The sequence below is a fragment of the Anas acuta genome, chromosome 1 (assembly GCF_963932015.1).
Source record: "Anas acuta chromosome 1, bAnaAcu1.1, whole genome shotgun sequence".
NCBI lineage: Eukaryota > Metazoa > Chordata > Aves > Anseriformes > Anatidae > Anas > Anas acuta.
Window position 1 is genome coordinate 54,743,202 of NC_088979.1, and position 18,679 is coordinate 54,761,880.

At 39.3% G+C, this 18,679-nt stretch overlaps 1 protein-coding gene across 13 annotated transcripts in view; it reads right to left on the reverse strand.

The window, feature by feature from the left end:
- The window catches only part of DOCK9 (dedicator of cytokinesis 9), a 126,887-nt gene that overhangs the window by 96,601 nt on the left and 11,607 nt on the right, over positions 1–18,679 (reverse strand). For 4 of the 13 annotated variants that reach the window (XM_068677502.1, XM_068677493.1, XM_068677465.1 and 1 more), the window contains exon 1: positions 14,345–14,955. The exons of 3 other annotated variants lie outside the window; for them this stretch is intronic. In XM_068677502.1, the coding sequence (XP_068533603.1) occupies positions 14,345–14,506 (162 nt within the window). In that variant the 5' untranslated portion in view covers positions 14,507–14,955. Of the gene's footprint in view, positions 1–2,489; positions 2,779–14,344; positions 14,962–18,679 lie in introns of those variants that run through there. 6 more of the 13 variants (XM_068677558.1, XM_068677475.1, XM_068677515.1 and 3 more) reach the window with 4 other exon arrangements.

Here is an 18,679-nt window from a genome sequence, read left to right on the forward strand (position 1 = left end):
ACGAGACAATTCAGACAAGTATCTGTATCTTTATCAAAAAAGCAGTTAGCCTCCTGAAAGCTCTGTTGAGGTGAACTACTAACCTTGATTTAGAGAGAGTTAGACTTTATTTCAAACAGGAATTCACTTGGGAGATTTGACAGCCTGTTTTATGCAGATGATCAAACAAAAAAAAAAAAACATGGCGATCTTCTCTGACTTTAACAACGATTATGCAAAATTTATTCTCTTTAGCATCCTACTATAAGCAGAATAATTTAATTCAGGCACAGCACTCAACCAAACAGCATAGTTTCAATATCACATAGTGCTCATAGCCCTAAATATTTCGTTTCCTAAGTATTCTGGCAGACTCTTTGTAAACTGCGTTTACTAGACTTGGATACGTATTGCAAAAAAAAAAAAAAAAAAAAAAAAAAAGCTGATTCTGTCCAACCATTATAAAGACTACTCAAAAAAATCATGTTATGTATATCATATCATGATCACCCCAAACAAGAGAAATGCAGCTACACCTGAAAGAATGTTTTAGGCTACAGCCAACACGAAGTATTCCCAGAGTAAACCAGAAGCCCTGTTCCAAAAGGGAGACTCAAGAAGTGATCTAGTACAATTCTATTGTTTTCTGGCTTACAAACTTGAAATTCTGCTGTTTACGTTTTGCAACACCAGTTAGCAAGGTATCGGCCTTACTCGTTACTTTACTACACCTCCATGTGAGCACAAAAATACTAAGGAAGTAAAAATCTAGTGCACCATCCCAGCCCAATGCAACCAAAATGGACCCAAACGCTATTGTTGAGTGAAACACACAGCCCTACTTTTTACTTTCTGTCTAGCAGTTCACACACTGCAAAGTCCCCTTGCACCGTTTCATTTAGATTTCCTCCAAAAAAAGCAAAAATGGACATCCTGCATTCTCTAATTATATGCCATATATACACTTGTCTATATATGTAACAGATTAAGACAAAATTAGCAACTAAAAGGAAGGCAAGGACATTTTTGTGACACCTATGTGGGACCTAAATGTTCTCCCTTAAAATATTGACCTTCGTTTTGAATGCACCCACTTTATCTAAAAATATCAAATGGGAGGGGAAACACTGGTGGTGTATCAACCCCTGAATATTAAAACCTAGTAGTTCCTAGAAAATTAAAAGGACATACTTCATAAATGGCTATAAGTAAATGCAATGACCTTTTATACTTTTTCCCCCCCTTAAAGCACATAGTGATCGACTACAGTACTGTAAGTATCTGCAGAAACACTAAATATCCTCTCAAGAGTATTCATGGGGGAATAAAAACAGTTCTAAATAAAGTTAAACATTCCAGAGGCAGGAAAGCACACACAAGATTAGCTCATATTGTACTGATGAAAATCTGGACCAGAAATGAGAACACACCCATAGAGAAAAAACATGTTTCACTAACAATTGCTCTGAACAGAGCGAAACTAAAGAAAACAATGTAAAGAAAGAGAAAAATCTGTCTTGCTAACACACATGTAAGCTCCCAGTTATGTACAGCAACAATTCCCATAAAGCCCCAGATGTGTATTAGTACGTACGCCAATTTTTTTTTTTGAGTCTTAAATGCATAGCAAGGAATTCCAGTGGGGCTAGGGGAGGCACTGCGTGAGGATCACAGCCCCCGCTAACTTCAACCACAGCTGGACAAAGAAGAGGAGACCTTCCTCCTTTTACTCAGCAATTAAGTATGAGATATTGCTAAATGAAACGGGGATGATTTATGTACCTCCTTCTACTGATACGTGTTTAACAGCCCTCCTCTGTTACTTGAAAAGGTTTATTGTCCTAGCTGCGGCGAGTTGGTGGATTCATTACAGCTTGCTGATTATGTTCTCTTGCTGTCCTATTGCCACTCCAACAGAACTAGTGTGTAGCAACAGGAAAAAAATGATTTTATTTGATCACCTCCCTCACATACAGGAACATTGCCTTTCCCCACACTGGAAAGTCGTGTGAAACTTTAAATCCCAGAACAACATGCATTGAAGACATTGAAAGATAGACCTTTTGACATAAGTACACCTGAATTTAGACAGTTCTTTGAAAATCTAAGTAAAATTTAACCATTACACGCAGTCTTTAGATAGTTTAAATACATTTGAACTGAAAGGTACACTGAGCAGTTAAAAAAACATACAGGTGCTGGAATGGATTTTGAAGCGTAAAGTCTTCACCCTTCGTGAGACTATCCCGGACATGACAGACATTGAAAAGCAGCTGGTATGGAAACTAAATTCCAAAGTCACACTTGGAGGGAACCAAAGACTTGGTAAACCAAGGCTGCCAAAATTAATTTATTAATTTAAAAGGCTGAGAACAGACAAAGAATCAAAACCAAATCTGAAATATACCTAAGCAAGCGAGCTTGAGCTTCTCGTTAGCATCAAATTAAGCAGTTTCAGGCAGAACTGGAGTTACTAGAGAGAAGAGAGAGCTTGTTTAAATGATTCTTACCATCACTACTACAGCAGGACTGTCCCCTTCTGCTTCACAAGCACCTGCATCCTTGCGCTGCTGCGGAGACTCTATAACAAGGTCTTTTTTAGGACTTCTGATTGTTCTTGCCTGCATTCTTTGATTGAAAATACAAAGAACTGCAAAACTGTATGGGTTTTGGCATCAAAATAATTAACATGCCAGGGATCCAGTGAAAACAATAGCTTTTTCCCAGCACAAGCAGCAGAAAGTACAAACTAGTCTAACTTCTCAGCTGCAGTTTGCTAAATCTGTCATGGTGGGAATGCATGACAGACAAAGGCCAGCCCCTAAGCGTGTTGTATGCCTCCAGAGGAGGGGAAAAAAAGGAAAAGGTGGATCCACTGCGATGCCTTAAGGTTATGAATCAAACAGAAGAGAATGTGTGTTTCTAAAATGACCATGTAAACCAGCCAAGATTTTACAGCTCTTATAAAAGATTTGGTATTTTGAAATATTGTTATCATAAAAATTAGTCAGGTTTTGATATATAAACATCTTCTGTACTTTCTAAGGATTTCTTTATATATACTTTAGAAGTTCTTTATTTTTTACATTGATATCACTCAGGTACTAATCAAGTACTTTCTCTCGGACCAATGCTTCAAACAGATAAATTGAACTTAATTTTTTTTTTCTTTAATCAGTTGGAAGGAGGGGGGGGAAACGCTCTTTTTAGTCTTTGTGCTAAATGCATTATGAATTTACATTAACATCAAGTTGTCTCACAGTAAAAACCCAACTTCTAAAGACACTAACTCAAAAATAAGAGGGGTACAAACTCCTCTTTACACCTTCAATTTTCAAGTGCTCAGTTCTTCAGGTGAACTACCAGTCTCCCTCAGTCTCTCTACTTGCTCAAGTCACACTCTCTACCTCTGCTGGTTCATTCCTCCCTCTGTGGGACCCTCCAGCATCTCCTACCCGTCTGTGACCAAGCACCCTCCAAGAAAACACTGAGAAGAAGACAAAGCAACAATCTCTCTATGCATCTTGACTAAAGTAATTTAGAATCATAGAATCATTAGGGTTGGGAAAGCCCTACAAGATCTGGTCCAATCACCCCCTACCACCAGTGTCACCCACCAAACCATGTCCCCAAGCACCACGTCCAACCTCTCCTTGAACACCCCCAGGGACGGTGACTCCACCACCTCCCTGGGCAACCCGTCCCAGTGCCTGACTGCTCTTTCTGAGCAGAAATGTCTCCTCATTACCAACCTGAACCTCCCCTGCCACAACCTGAGGCCATTCCCTCTGGTCCTATCACTGGTTATCTGCGAGAAGAGGCCAACCCCAACCTCCCTACAATTCCTAAGCTCTCTGGCCATGAAGAACTGCCAGCCATCACTTGCTGGCTTTGGTTTCCACGTGATTATTTTATTTTTTGACAATGCAAGACATTGGGTTAGGGGTCTTCTCTGTCTCATGAAGATTTCTCAGAAGCATCTCTTGGCCTCACAATTCAAGAATTCAAGACCTTATCTGTCAGTATCTTCCATCCCTGACCTTTCCTGGAATACAAACTCAAACCATGCTTCAATCCTGCTTTTGTAAACCAGTGGGGTCTCACATTTTACCACTGCTCTGAGACACCATTCAGCAGATACGCACTCACAAAGAGGCAACATTTTTTAATCAGGATCATCACTGTACAACCCCTTAGTGTAGCACAAAGCAAATTGGTATGCAACTGAGTTGATGATTTTGGTAATTTTGAAGGTTCCACTAGCTCCCTCAACTACCAGTTTTAACGTATGACTGCATGCTAAATTCCTCCTAAAAAAATAGAAAATAAATATTAAAATGAACAGCTTTCTTCAGGTTTTGAGAGAGGTATTTTGGTTTTTCTCTTTACCTCTTTTTTAACATTGATGAATTACGTATGACCTCCAAATGCAGACCTTGGTGGCTATATTTACCTGTCAAAAAGACAGCTGAGAGAAAAGTCAATTTCCAAGTGAAGCAGGACCCTGATTCAGACTCCCTGTCCACTGGACCAACTAGACAGCTTGGGAAACTAAGCCACCACCTTCATTCACTTCTCAGCTCTGCTCCACTTCTTTGCACCGCTAGTTATCTGACTTCAGTCTAACAGACATGGTCAATCTGACTTGACATTAATTTTTCTTATCCTCTTATAGAGAGAAATTCACCTTAATCTGAAGAAGCCAGATAGAGTTGTGTAGAAGGTCAAATACCCACTTTTTTGGCTAGTATTTTTAAGACGACATCTTCAGGAGCAGGTTTCTTACCCTTCAGGCCTAACTTCAGATGTTAATACTCCCTTCTCTTTCCCTTCTCCACTGAGAGTCTCCCTGCTCTCATGCCTGCCCAGATAACCTTATTTTGGCTTACTGCAATTGTGAAACTGCACTTGACCAACAGTTTGCCCATCCCATCCACTTTGCAAGTCCATTTGCAATGAGCAAAGAGAAAGAAACAATAAAATGAACTTACTCTTAATCAAGATAATAATGACTCACTGTGCTCCTGTCTTTCTCTCTAGGAAAAACAATCGAGTTCAATGCATTTGCTTTTCAAGCAGCCTTTCTAACACGTAGATGCCCTAGAAAACACCACTTTATGAAGCTTCATTAAGAGTTAAGAGAAGGAAACCAGCAGTTCAGTCAAATTTACAAAAACAGATCTTCCTGTGCAAGTCAAGGTAGACAATAGTTCAAGAACATTCAGCTACACTTGGCTTTTATTTTGCACCAGCTCCTTTTGTTTTCAGAAAACGGAAGCACACAACAGCTTAGACTAAATTATACCATTACTTGAGGATGCAGCTGCCAAACAGGAATTTGTTTCATTGAGATGGGCTGCAATTATACTTAACTGAAACCAGCAATGCACAGCCTCACTGTGCACATAGCACTTGTGAACGCTTGCTGAGAAAGAGTTAAAAATATCATACAGCTTTAAGTAGTTTCTCTTCTGGTTGATTTAACAAAGACTTCTACTTTTGAGCTGCAACAATTGTTTTGTTCTGTTCAGGTACTCCTCTGGAATGGATCTGAGTTACTTTAATTCAGTTTAAGCATGATTCTCTTTGCCCATCATTCTTTCTATTCTTAAAATAGGAGGAAGGAGAAGAAGAAAGCCAAGAGGCCAACATTTTTATAGCATCAGTTTAAAGATAACCTTTTTTTATTCCTACCAAATGGTTGATGTAATCTCTAGCCTGTATTTCACTGACACATACGCCATCAGAGGAGGTTGCTTTACTTAACACATGCAAGTACAAAGCAGTACCTACAGAGCTACATCCTGCATGAAACAGACCCTAATTGCTAAAATAGATGTGTTTCCAACACTTACTTCCTCCTGAGGACTTCATGATTGCCTCAGTGATTTAATAAACACACACAAAAAAAAAAAAAAAAGAAAAACCAAGCCATAAAGACGAGATACTGCTTACCTAGCCACCACAGTCAAAAGGTTACATTTTAACAGAGTTATATCAAAAAAATCACCCAAACCAACTTATGATTCAAGAAGTAAAAGATTAAAAACGGGATTTTCAGACACAAAATTTATCACCTCGCTACATGACCTGTAGTTCAAATCGTGGAACTGCAACTCACGAAATACAATAACTCATTTTTATGAGACAGTCACCTACCTAAGCAAGGATCAACAGATTCCAGGAAAACAACTTAAGTGCAAAAAAAAAAAAAAAAAAAAAAAGCAAAAACAAAAAACAACCACAATTGCTGTGTAAAATTTATTTATCTGCATTTCCAACATGACTCCCAGAATTGCAGGAAATTAGTAGCTAAGTGGAGACCTACCTGAAAAATAACTCGGATCATTATGGAAACCATACATTTCATCTCTTTAAAAACATAGTGGCTTGAAGAACTTTTCACGATTATTACTTCCATTTGCCAAATATTTGGCCCCCTTCTTGCCTCACATTCCCTTGAGGAATTACCTATGTACTTACAACATTACATGGGTGAAAGTTCTCAGCATTCCCAGCATATCTCAGTGTTTCATTCAGCAAACTTACTGCACAAAAGCTAAGGCCCCACATACACCTTTTATTCCTTCAATCACTTTTCCCACCAAGAGCTAACTTCCTAACGTGCAATAGCACAAAATGAAGAGTCAGCAGTGAAGAAAATGGGCAGCATGTGAGCATTTCCTCTGAACTTGGATAGAGGAAAGGAGTAAAAGCTGAGTACCTCTTTTGCTCCAAGTCCCACATACAACCTGTACCAAGATGACTAAGCTCAATGTGGAACAGTGCATTTGGAAGGGACCTGATTCCAGTTCTAATTATCTCTGGTGAGCGGCCAGTATCTGCACTCACGATACCTACCAGGCATCAAACTTGACTCTGTTACCTGCTCTAGGGAATTAACTGTTGCTTAACTTGCAGCAACAGAGGGCCAAGAGGAAAAGGGAAAGGAATAATCCTCCTTTAGCTTTACTTTGGATATCCTGTACATGTGAAAATAGAAGAATTCGACATCATTTACTAGAACTCCTTATATATCCTCTACCCCTGTAGGGCACTTGAAATTGCCCTGCAGCTTAAAGCATCTCTTAACAAATAACCTTCAAAAATGGGAAGAAGGATGGGCTGCTAGAGGGGTTTTATGCTTTGTTTTCCTGCAGGTTTTTTGTTTTTTTTCTTTTCAAGACATCAGTTCATAGGAAAATATGGGCCCACTTAAGCGGAATGACAAGCACTATTAAAAGCCAATACCTCTGGCTCTCATCTGTATCAGTAAGAGATACTCTAGCACTGCTCTCCCCCACTTGGCACCCTGCCTTGCAGCTGTATTAAAGGCATAACATTTCATGTGTCAGTGGAAGATTCGGTCTTGCAGCTAGATGTACCAGAAAGCTGCCAAGTTTCTTAAGTGACCAACAGATAGGTGCTTGCTCTGGGAAAATATCTTCAGAAGTTCAAGAGAACAGCTCAGCTAGCTGATAGCAAATGGAATACAGCATGCAGGTCACCTGGCAGTTCCTTGCTGAGCACATTGCATTCAGATGAACGAGAAAAGGTCACCAAAACCAAAAAAAAATCAGTTCAGAAGACTCATTCCTTCTGAGTGAACAGAATAACAGACAGTGTGGGTTGGAAAGGACCCTAAGGATCATCTAGTTCCAACTTCATGAAGGTCAAGGCCACATGCAAGGTCCCGCACCTGGGCTGGAGCAGTCCCATGAATTCATGAGTGCATGAATCCAGGCTGGGTGTTGAATGGACTGAGAGCAGCCCTGAGGAGGAGGATCTGTAGGTATTGGTGGACAAAAAAAAAAACGGAGCATAAGCAGGGAATGTGCGCTTGCAGCCCAGAAAGCCAACCGTGTCCTGGGCTGCATCAAAAGAAGCGTGCCAGCAGGTCAAGGGAGGCCACGTTAGCTGCCACCAATCACCTCCCTATTGTCCATGTGCCTCAGCAGCTTCCAGGAGGATCAGCTCCTCAAGCCTGCAAGGCACAGAGGTGAGACTGAGCAGCCTATAGATCCCCAGGTCTCCCTTTTCTCTCTTTTTAAAAATAGGGGTCATGTTTCCCCTCCTCCAGTCAGCAGGAACTCCACCAGACTGCTACATCTCAAATATCACGGGCAGTGATATCAAATATCAAATCAGATCCTCTCCTACAGCAAGTTCTTAATTCTCCCAGTCCTTGCCTTTGCCTTCTGGGACTTGAGCTATGCAGCTAGAGCTCTTGCTGAATTAACTGGCCTTCTTGAGCCCTCTTCCCTCCAAGGCTTTATCCCACAGTACTCTACCAAGCAGATCAATGGAGAGACCAAAATCTCCTGAAATCCAGACTGGTGAGCTTGCTCTCCACCCTCCTTGCTGCCCTAAGGATCTTGAACCCCACCATTTCATGGTCTCTGCAGCCAAGGCTGCCCTTGACCTTCACATTCTATACTTCATGTTTTACTTTTCACATTCTCTACGATATGAATGTCTCTAAGAACATCTCTATCATAAGCAGACTGCGTTGATTAAAAGTCTCATTTGTGTCACACTTTTGCATACAGTAGTCTATGAAGCATCAACTTCAGGTGCACTTGCCTGACTCACTAGTGACTGATTCACTTCATGCCATCTAAGTAGAAACCCTGTTTTCAGGGAAAACCTGACTGTTCCTTGTGGCCCCACAGGAAAGAATTAAAAAAAGGTAAAATTTAGCCAGGATAGGAGACTTCAAGGTTAAAACTGCAACACTGCTATGGGATTTAACTTACTGCTTTGAAATATCTCCATATGACAAGGCATGTACAAGCAGGCTGAGAGTGAGAACAGTATTTGTCTGAAAATGGCTCTTTTCCTAACTGGACAGTAGCTTGCAATTACCAGAAACTAATGGGACAGCACAGACACCAAACCGAAGTGAGTCAAAGCCTCAAGTCAGAACATCTCTTGAACAGAAGCGGCTCTGCGCCAAGCAAGCCCAAGGTATGTAGCGGTCTCCCCACTGCATAGTTATCAGTCTTACAAAGGCTTTTTCCAGGAGCTATTTGATCCTTGAGGCAACTGCTAATTCACCTACGCACTTGGGCAGCAGTAAGAGTGCACGTTGGTTTGCCTATAAACTGAAAGATGTTAATTTGTTCCAGGAATGATGTGCTTGGTGAATTTGTGCTCCAATTTCCCTTGCTGAGCGGGTAGAGAGATACTAGAGATGGGGATTCAACTATTCTTCAAAAAGAAAATCTAAAGAAAAGTTAAAAATTCTACAAGAACCATCAGGAGATTTAGCCAAAACTACTAGTCAACACTCGGCTTGTGGATACCAGATTTTTATTACCCAAAGCATTAAGATGAACGGAGGTGGAAAATGCTCTCATCCAAGTGACACAAGAAAAGCTATGGAACAATCGGATACTGTACTTGGACATGTCTGCTCCTTCCGTATTAAGAGGTCTAATGAGATCTAATGCTCTGGTTGCTGATGGATAAAAGCCACTTTTCATACAGTTGCAAGTTCAAGCAAGTTATGAGAGTGATCTAAGAGTAAGCCACACAAATTACCTGCCCACCATTAGAGAATTGCTGCATGAGCTGTTTGTTTAAGCACATTAAAAAAATATTGCACTTACTCAGCAGTCTGACTTCCTAGAACTTTCCCCTTTCTAAATTTCTACTTCGTTTCTATTGGACTTTAAGGACATCATACATTAAATCAAGAAAGTCTTTTTGTTTTTTTTAATCAAATTTACTTCATTTAATATTATTCTGAAGTCAAAATATTTGCAACTGTCTACTGTGGAGTCGTTTCCAGAATGATACAGCTCTGTGCTGTCATTAATCAATCTTCTGCTATGCGGACTTTGGTATATCTCAAAGATGTCTCAGTTTATTAAAAACCAAATGACTCGTGAGTAGCACAGAACGAGCAGTCACACAAAAACTCGGTAACGCTAATAGTGACATTGATGTGAAGTCAACAGGTTACATAGACCAAGAAACTGCGGTTACTAAAACACAAGGTTGGTAGTTCTGTTTCCAGCAGATATCTAAATCTATCCTATTAAAAGTTGGATTCACACTATTTCAAAATGCCCTGCATTTCTTGCAAATTTTGTAAGCACAAATTAAATATCAGTTATTCAAACTAAGGATATTTTCCACATCTTGGTGTAAAAAAAAAAAAAAAAAAAAAAAAAGACATGATTAGGCTACATCTTACACACACTCCAGTTACTAAACTACCTGAAATAGAGCTAACTGCAATTTTGTTATATTTAATGAAGCATCCAACTTGAGTGAGAAATAAGAAGTGAATTGAGCAGAAAACACTTCAGTCAAATAAAGAAAAAAGCAACTTTTTAAAAAAATTAATTTACTTTTCAGATAAATATATTTAAAAAAGTCACCCTTCTTCAGTTCTGTCTGTCTATCTTCAGAATTATCTATCTCCTCCACTGGTGCTGCTAGTACAGCCAACTAGCCTTTTCAAGCACTGAAGAAGTTGGCGTTTTGCTAATTTTTGACTTTTTAAATCTTGTTGGTTTTCTAGTCACCACGCCACCATTCTACCTTACTTATTTTCCATCTTCGTCCACTATGTGCAATAGCTGTTCAGGTGCTAAACAGTACAATAACATTTTGCTCCTAGGTATTTGTTGGTTATACTATGATTACAAATAAAATTCAATCTGAATGTAAGAATAAAGGTCATGGGAAAAAAGTCTAACCCCAAAATACTGCAACACAACAGAAATAACATGTAATATCAAGCTGAGAACAGAATTTTTAAAAATAGGGAAATCAAAACTAAATTACTTCAACCATACAAGCTAGTATTTTGAAACTGTATAGAATCACAGTTCTTGTTTTTGTTGGTGTTTATTTTATTTTTTAATTGCTTACCACAGAATCATTTAGGTTGGAAAAGCCCTTCTAGATCATCAAATCCAGCTATCAACCTGACCTACCACGTACCATCACTAAAGCATGTCCCTTAGTGCCACATCCCCGCATCTCTTAAATACCTCCAGGGGACTCCTCCATCTCTCCAGACAGCCCATTCCAATGCAGACCACCCCAAGAAGAAATTCTTCCAAATATCCACTCTAAACCTCCCCTGGTGCAATTTGAGGCCCTCTCCCTGTGTTCTAGCACGTCACCTGAGAAAAGACTGACAACCTTCTTTTCAGTAGTTGTAGAGAGTGATGAAGTCTCCCCTCAGCCTCCTCTTTTCCAGACTAAAGAGCCCCAGCTCCCTCAGCTGCTCCTTGGAAGTCTTATGCCCCTCATCTCACTGTAAAAGTACGCAAAATTAGAATGTTTTCTCAATATTTACCCAAACAAATATACCCCAAGAGGACATCTGAGGAAAACATATTTCTGCTAATTTTGATGCAATTTTTAACAACACTTTAAACTATATCTTTCATTAAAATATTGATTTATCCCTAAATGAACCTGGAGACCCTAAGAAATCCCATAAACCCCATATTATAGAACAAGGTAAAGTGTATATAACAAGCTAAAAACGTTCCTATACCAAAGATACAGTATTTACATTGCAGGTTTGAATAACATCAAACGGATAGAAATAAATTATTTTCCTGCAAAGGACATTCTCACCCAGCCCTCATTTCATCTTTGATTTCCTTCAAGCAATCAAAAGAGCAGACATGCTTAAGAGAAAACATTAATTCAATTTAGTAAGAGTTCAGATTGAGCCTCCTGACCTCTGGATTATAGGTTAAATAGGAAAAACAAAACCATACAGTGTATGCTGAGTCAACTACTGCTGCCTCCTTATTTGTTCGCAGAACAGGAGTTTTTTCCTCCTGGGAGAAATACTTCCTGAGTGCTTTCTGTTCACAGGAAATTTTCACAGGTTTTCAACACTGGTTTTGCAGAAGAACAAATGTGTTCTATTAAAGAACTCCCTGAAATTCACTGGTGTTTTGACAACAGCTGTGAATCAGGAGATATTTGATCCAAAATAGCTAAATACCTCAGCAGTAACAGCCGAAGAGGCAGAGTTCAGAAACTGCAGCTAGAATACATGCTACAGCACAGACAAACAAATAAATAGGTGAAGCAATACACCCACACACGCATCTGTCGCAACAACCAAAATAAAGGAAAAGCCAGGAAGGTGACGTGCACTGTCGCTCTCTTTTTGTCTTGGACATCCAAGTTCTCTTTGAGGAGGAGGATTCCTGTTGTCTTCACCTCCTTGCATGGCTTCTTAGAGAAAAGTGAGGCCATTTCTATTCCTGAAAACCACTCTTTAGAGGAAGAAGAACCGGCCAAATTAGCTTTTAATAGCAAACAGCAGAGGGAAAAAAAAAGAAAACAAGCATTTAGAGCTTATGAGCATAAAGTAACTTGTCACTAATGCCACGATTGCAGTATCCTTCCCCCACTTCAGAGAATCCTGCTTTCCACCCTTAAGGGGTAGATCAGTAGCAACTGTTCACCAGCCTCAAAGTCCCCAGAAGCCACAGCCAATGCCAGCTGGTGACCTGTCAGTGAAGTGCCAGTTTCTGTCTCGTAAACTCAAATTTTTGCCCTTATAGACTACAGCAGTCCAGAACAATGAGCAAGAAGTCATTCTGACCCCCCTCTATTGTAATAATTTTCAGTACTAGCCTTCAAGTATTTATTCCAGGTAGAAAAATATCTTGATCCACTACTTTCAGTTAAACCAGGGTGACAAAGCCATACAGGAAAATATAAATAAATAAATACACAGTATTGTTAATCAAAAGCATTCAGAATTTTCAGAGTAGAAAAAAAGCCAAATCGACAGATCTGGCTCTTGAGTTGCAGATGGAAATCTAAATATATTTTGTGCTTGATCTTGCCAGTTTGCAATCCTATTCCGTAGACCTAAATTAAACAGGAATTATTCCTGGAAAAATACCACATGAAACAAAGATGAAGTTATATAATTCAAATAATTTTCACTCCAACCTTTGAGTTACAATAATATATACATATATTTAATATTTCTCTATTCATTCATCTATTTGTATCATGTAAGGCCAGTAAAGACTCTGGGTCTTAAAATCAAAGGACTGTAGAAGTTATTAAAAGTGTTCAGGGTCTAGAGTTTAACCAAAGTCTAATAAGCATCTGTACGAGGCTGACTTTAAAACATTTCACAGTGTAAAAAGGTTTGTAATACCTAGAGGAAGCCATTTTACTTTTAATAGCAACCAATATTAAGAATTTATAAAATGCAATACTACCATAAAATGTAACATGCATACTGCGAGTTCAGATGTTTTCCTGGAAACTTAGTAATGTGTATATGCACACATATATCCACACACGTATATATTCTATACATGTATTCTTTCCTGCAAATTTCCTGCTGTGTGTAGACACACAGATAGCTACATCCACATATGTTTTCCTCATATTTGTATTCAGCAAGAAAAGACCTGACCAGCATAAAGGCAACAGAGCTTTGTGAAATTCCTGAAGGCTTTCCTTTTCCAGAACTGCAATTGCACAGCAGGGGCATGCCAGCAGGCACTACACCCTTGTCAAAATCCGTCCAGATATTTCAATGTACCACACCCCTCTCATTCCAACTATCTCGTCCATGACAAAGCAACTAACAAGTAACCCCAAATTATTTAATATAAATATGTATATCCTTAATTCACCCAGCTCTGAAGCAAGTGGTGCACATTAGCTATCCACCCCCTCAAGCCTAAATGCAATCCATGACGCACATATGCATCATTAACCTGGGGGGTACAAGAAGACAGGCTCACTCTGAAACCTGTTTTCTTTTCGTCAAGCAACACCTAAAAAAGCCTCTGCGAGCAAAGCAGCTTCAGGAAACTGTTACTGCTTGCTTTAACCATTTTTTTCCTTCTAGAATGCTCCTGTATCTATTTTGGTAACTCAAATGGAATCAGAATACTTTCTGGAAGAAAAAACAAGTATTCAGATCCATCTGAAAAAAATAAACCTTAAATCCTGGGTTAGTGTTTTCCCAACAATGCATTCCTCAGTTTTCCCAAATAACGTAATCATCTGTACTTCATCTGAAGTGCCAAATACATTACAAGAGCACCTTAAAGAGATCTAACAGCAGACAACCTTCTGTAACAAGCTTGTTTATGGACTGCAAATCCTTTAGAGCTATTAATACAAATCTAAGTGATATAATAACTACGAAGCATAAGCTCTGACATTACAGCTCCGTGCATACATGTCACATACATGCACTAACATGCTACAGTAGCAAGGCAAGGTATAGCTAGTCCACACACAGCAGATGTTAAATAAACAATTTAAATAAACAAGGTATCCTGATTCTGGTTTAGATTTTAATTAGCAGGTAAAAATATTAATGAAACAAGTTGATATTTACCAGGGATGAATGAACCAATATTCCTGAATCTTCATTTGGCAGGCTGAATGCTGTATATTCAAGGGCATTGTTTTCCCCTTGCAGTTTGCAAATATAGCCACAGTTTCTCTCAAAAACTGTCCGGATGCCTTTAAAGAGAACCACGCTTGTAGTGCAACCCATTCCAAATCTGTCCAATTTTGCATTTCTAGCAGCCCTGATTGCATTTGCAGGATGTCTTCTTCTCGGCTCGAATGATTTTCCTGTGCTTCACAGAATTTTTTCTTTGTACAGTCTTCATTACGTCCGACATTTAGAATGTTCCTCAACTAGAAACCATCAGCTACTGAAATGTAATCCTATTTGTTTAAGCCAAACACTGCCAAAAATCCAGCCGCAGAAGACAAAAATCAGAGGGCGATGAAAAGCAAGGGATACCTCAGCTGTAGAAGATAAGAGGCTTTCAGCATGTGCCGTACTCCACAAGAGAGATGAAAAGGTATTCCAGAGGGTCTGGGAAACAGCTCCTGTGTTCCAAAGATCCTCAGAACATAATCGAAGATGAAAGGAAACTGCAAAGATACTGCTGCAGTTTCTGCTGCCAGCCACAAAGAATCCTCATCTGCTGCAAGAAAGCACTCTCCCAGAATGCCTAGCACGGAGTTCGTACTAGCAAACATTTCTTTGCTTGACCTATATGTGCTTTTTAGTGCTTAAAAGCAAAAAAAAAAAAAATTCAAAAGCAACAGCTCAAAACGAGGGGAAATTTAGTAAATTATGCTGCCATGGAAAAAAAACAACACGTTGCATAAATCTACTTCAATCAACTGTTTATGTTATCAGCATGCTGTTATCAGCTCAGGCAAACCACAAGAGAGCTGGAAGCTGACAACTGTCTTCACTTATTCCCTTCTCCCTTACAGACAAAAAGTAACCACTTGGAAAAATGATTTCCAGAACTGATGATGTACTCCCTTAAAAAAAAAAAAAAAAACAGCTCTTTTTTCCCATACATTTCTTAGTTGTACAGTGAATCACATCCACATTGATTGATTTTATCGCTACAGGATAGTAAGATCTACTGTACTGGTATCTGTCACACAAGTATGTAAGCTTCTGTAATTGACACTGAGGAAGTGTGTTTTCTGATTGTTTTTAATCACCTTTTGGAGAAACAACTTGATTTAAAGGCAAGGGATTTGTAAAAACTAATTGCCCCAAACATGACAACATCAATCACTGTCAGAGATCACAGATCAGCTTTATATTCCTGCTAAACTGATCCACCACAGAAAGCACTAAGAGGTATTTACTTAACAAATGATAAAACTGGATGAAACACTGAATTTAGGAACTCAAATTTGTTGCAATGCAGGTAAAAAAAAAAAAAAAGCTCTTAATTAAAAGGACTTCAGGGATGCATGAAGGCAGGGATGGGAAGAGATAAATGATGCAGATTTGCCCCCATACAAATTAACTTGAGGAGATACTTGGATGCTACAATGAGTGATTCAGAAAAAATATGCAAGATTTATTAGCACTTTTCCCTAACATTTGGCTAGCTAATGCATCTCAGTAGTATATTTCTAAGTTAAATACAGTAAAATAATATGCAGACACATTGATTAAAAAGAGGGGAAAAAAATCAATACTTGACAGTGATCCAAGTAGTTCCTTCCAGTCCCATATTCTCAAGGGCAGCAGTCAGCATGTTCCACACGTTGTAAGAAATGCAAACTGTGTTAAGGCAGTTTTGGTAAGAAATAGCTTAAATTTTACTCTGAAGACAATGATACTTCATATGTAAGCAAGAACTTTGCGTAGGGATGTCCCTGTACCTTCTTCTGTCTCTGTACCCACCCCACTTCAAAGCCAAGAACCAGAGCAGTGATAGAAATGCCGGGCTCCATTCATAAAGCTTGGACAAAGACCTGCTTGCAAACATAGGAGAAAAGAGTCGTGGGAATTAGCAGGGTATTTCTGGGGGTACCTTGCATTCCATCTGAAATGCAGGATTACAGAGACCTGACAAAGTTCAGAATCCAAACATGGTATCAGAGCTTGACAGATAACTAGAAGAAAGCACTGTTGAGATGGTTGCTCTGCAAAGTTTCAGAGACTTCATATTTGGAAAGTTACTAGAAAAGGGTAGAAAAAACAGCTTGTGCCTTAAGAAAATATGAGAAAAGTCTGTTTACAGCAACTTACCATGCCTTAGGTAGTTCCTTCAAATACCTAGAAAATGACCTCACATTTAAAGCACCAGGTAGGATGTGGAGAAACAGGAAAACAAAAAGACTTCATTTGGAAAGATAAACAGATGATAGAACCATAGAATAATTCAGGCTGGAAGTGGCCTCGGGAGGTGTTCTAATTCAAAACTGATTAAGAGCAAATTTAATTTTGACTACATCTTGAATAAATGTAGCATCATGTTCCTATAGTTATTTTAGGAAAGACAATTGAAACTTGAATCAATACAGTGGTAGTAATAATGGCAAGCAATGAAAAAGTTTCCAAATTGAGCTTGAAAAGGAGATAAATATGGAGTCATGAAGGGTGGGAAGAACCCAAAGGAAGAAGGAGCTTGACCATGTGCTTAAATATTAATACCATGAGAAATCTGAATAGTATGCAACATAAAGCAGACTGCCAACAAGCTGACTTTTTCTTAAGACATGAATTTGGTGCAAAGTGGAGGCTTCCAGCTTTGCTGAGGAAATTCCTGCAATTGTACTGAGCACAAAAAGCAGCGAACATCCAGACAGAAACGTGACAACTGTAATACTATCCACTACGGAATTACATCTCAAAGTGAAATGGGAGGCTGGAAAAGTTTTTGTAAAGCTCTGACAGAACCTTTCTCTACCAACTGAAGAGAGCTAAAGGGCAAGTTTAAGGTAGGTAAAAATCTTAATCCAATGGTTGGAAAAAATAGAACAAAAAATCAGACCGGATAATACATAGTTTTCAGTGTCTAGCTTGCTGCTCATATGATCGGTAGCGGAGCCTGGGTTATGAAAGGGTATTTTTCCCTTTGGAGGGGTAGACAGGAAGAAAGGAAGATTGTTGACAGGAGACACCGCTCACGCTACTTCTCTTTGCTTGTGAAAAAAAGCTCTTCACGCAAATTTCCAAAGAGTTATTTAAGTTAACATACATTGCAAATATTACATTCCTAAGCCAAATTGCATGGCTTCTCCTCGCTATATAGTATATCGATGCTGTCCTGACTGCACTGTGAGATTCCTGACAGCCAGAAGATGAATTAGTTGCTGTTAGCTGCAAAGTGGTTCTTTTGAAAGTCTTTCTAGGACATGGACAGGTAATAAAGGAGCAGCTCTAGTCATCCTCCATAAAGTTGTTGGGAACTGCTTAACAGCAGCTACACAATCGCTTTACGAGTCTAACCATCAGTCCTCCTCTTATCACAGTAAATGCCTAATAATCACTTTTTCTTCCAGCACTGGAGGACTTGAACATATTAAGCAGCCCTTCTACAGCCAAATGAGTTCCAGCTAGCAGAATCACATAGCTGCACAGTTCTCAACAACGTCTGCACGTTTCAGTTTGACACTGGTTAGCACTTAAAAGGTAGAAGTCTTTTGGGAAAAATTACCTGGGTCAACTTCAAACCTTCAGGGGATAAAGCTCTCAGTAACAAAACAAGAGCTTATTAGAAGCAGCTAGACAGAAGTCAGGCAGTTCAGAGAATACAAATGAAACCAGGGAGAGCTTCCAAGTGAATATGCCGTTGCAAAACAGCATGGACAGTCTGTCTTCAGATGCTGCCATCTCTACAGCAGAATGTTTCCTAAAGACACAAGGCCATATCTGCAAGAGAACATCATTCAGGCAGGATTTAAACATTTAAGCCAGAAAACTACTTCTGAGCCCTTAAAACATTAGAAGTAGGTAGTTAAATTTTTTACCTACAAAGTTGTCCTTGACATTTAACATACCCAAACTGATGCTGTCTTGACAGGAGCAAACATCTGGTTCCAAAGAGATTTTAACACATACTGACTGAACTCGGCTCCTCACAAAACATGACAGTATCTGTAGGTGGAGCACTACCTCCCATCTGGCAGCTATGTTTCGACTCAGAATGCTAGAGACATGGGCCTAAAGCTGCTTCAGCCCTGAAAGATTAAACCCAACATTACATATCACGCTTCAGAGTGCCCTAACAACCAGGTGATGGCATACCCAGGTCAGCATACTTGCTTTTGTCTGATAAAGCTAGGCTGCAGGAAAGAGCTGAGATCCAGCAGCCCTGCAAGAGGGAAAAGAAATGAATATACAACAGCTTCCCCTTACTAGGAAAGCTTCTAGAAAGGAAAATTCGGGTTCTGG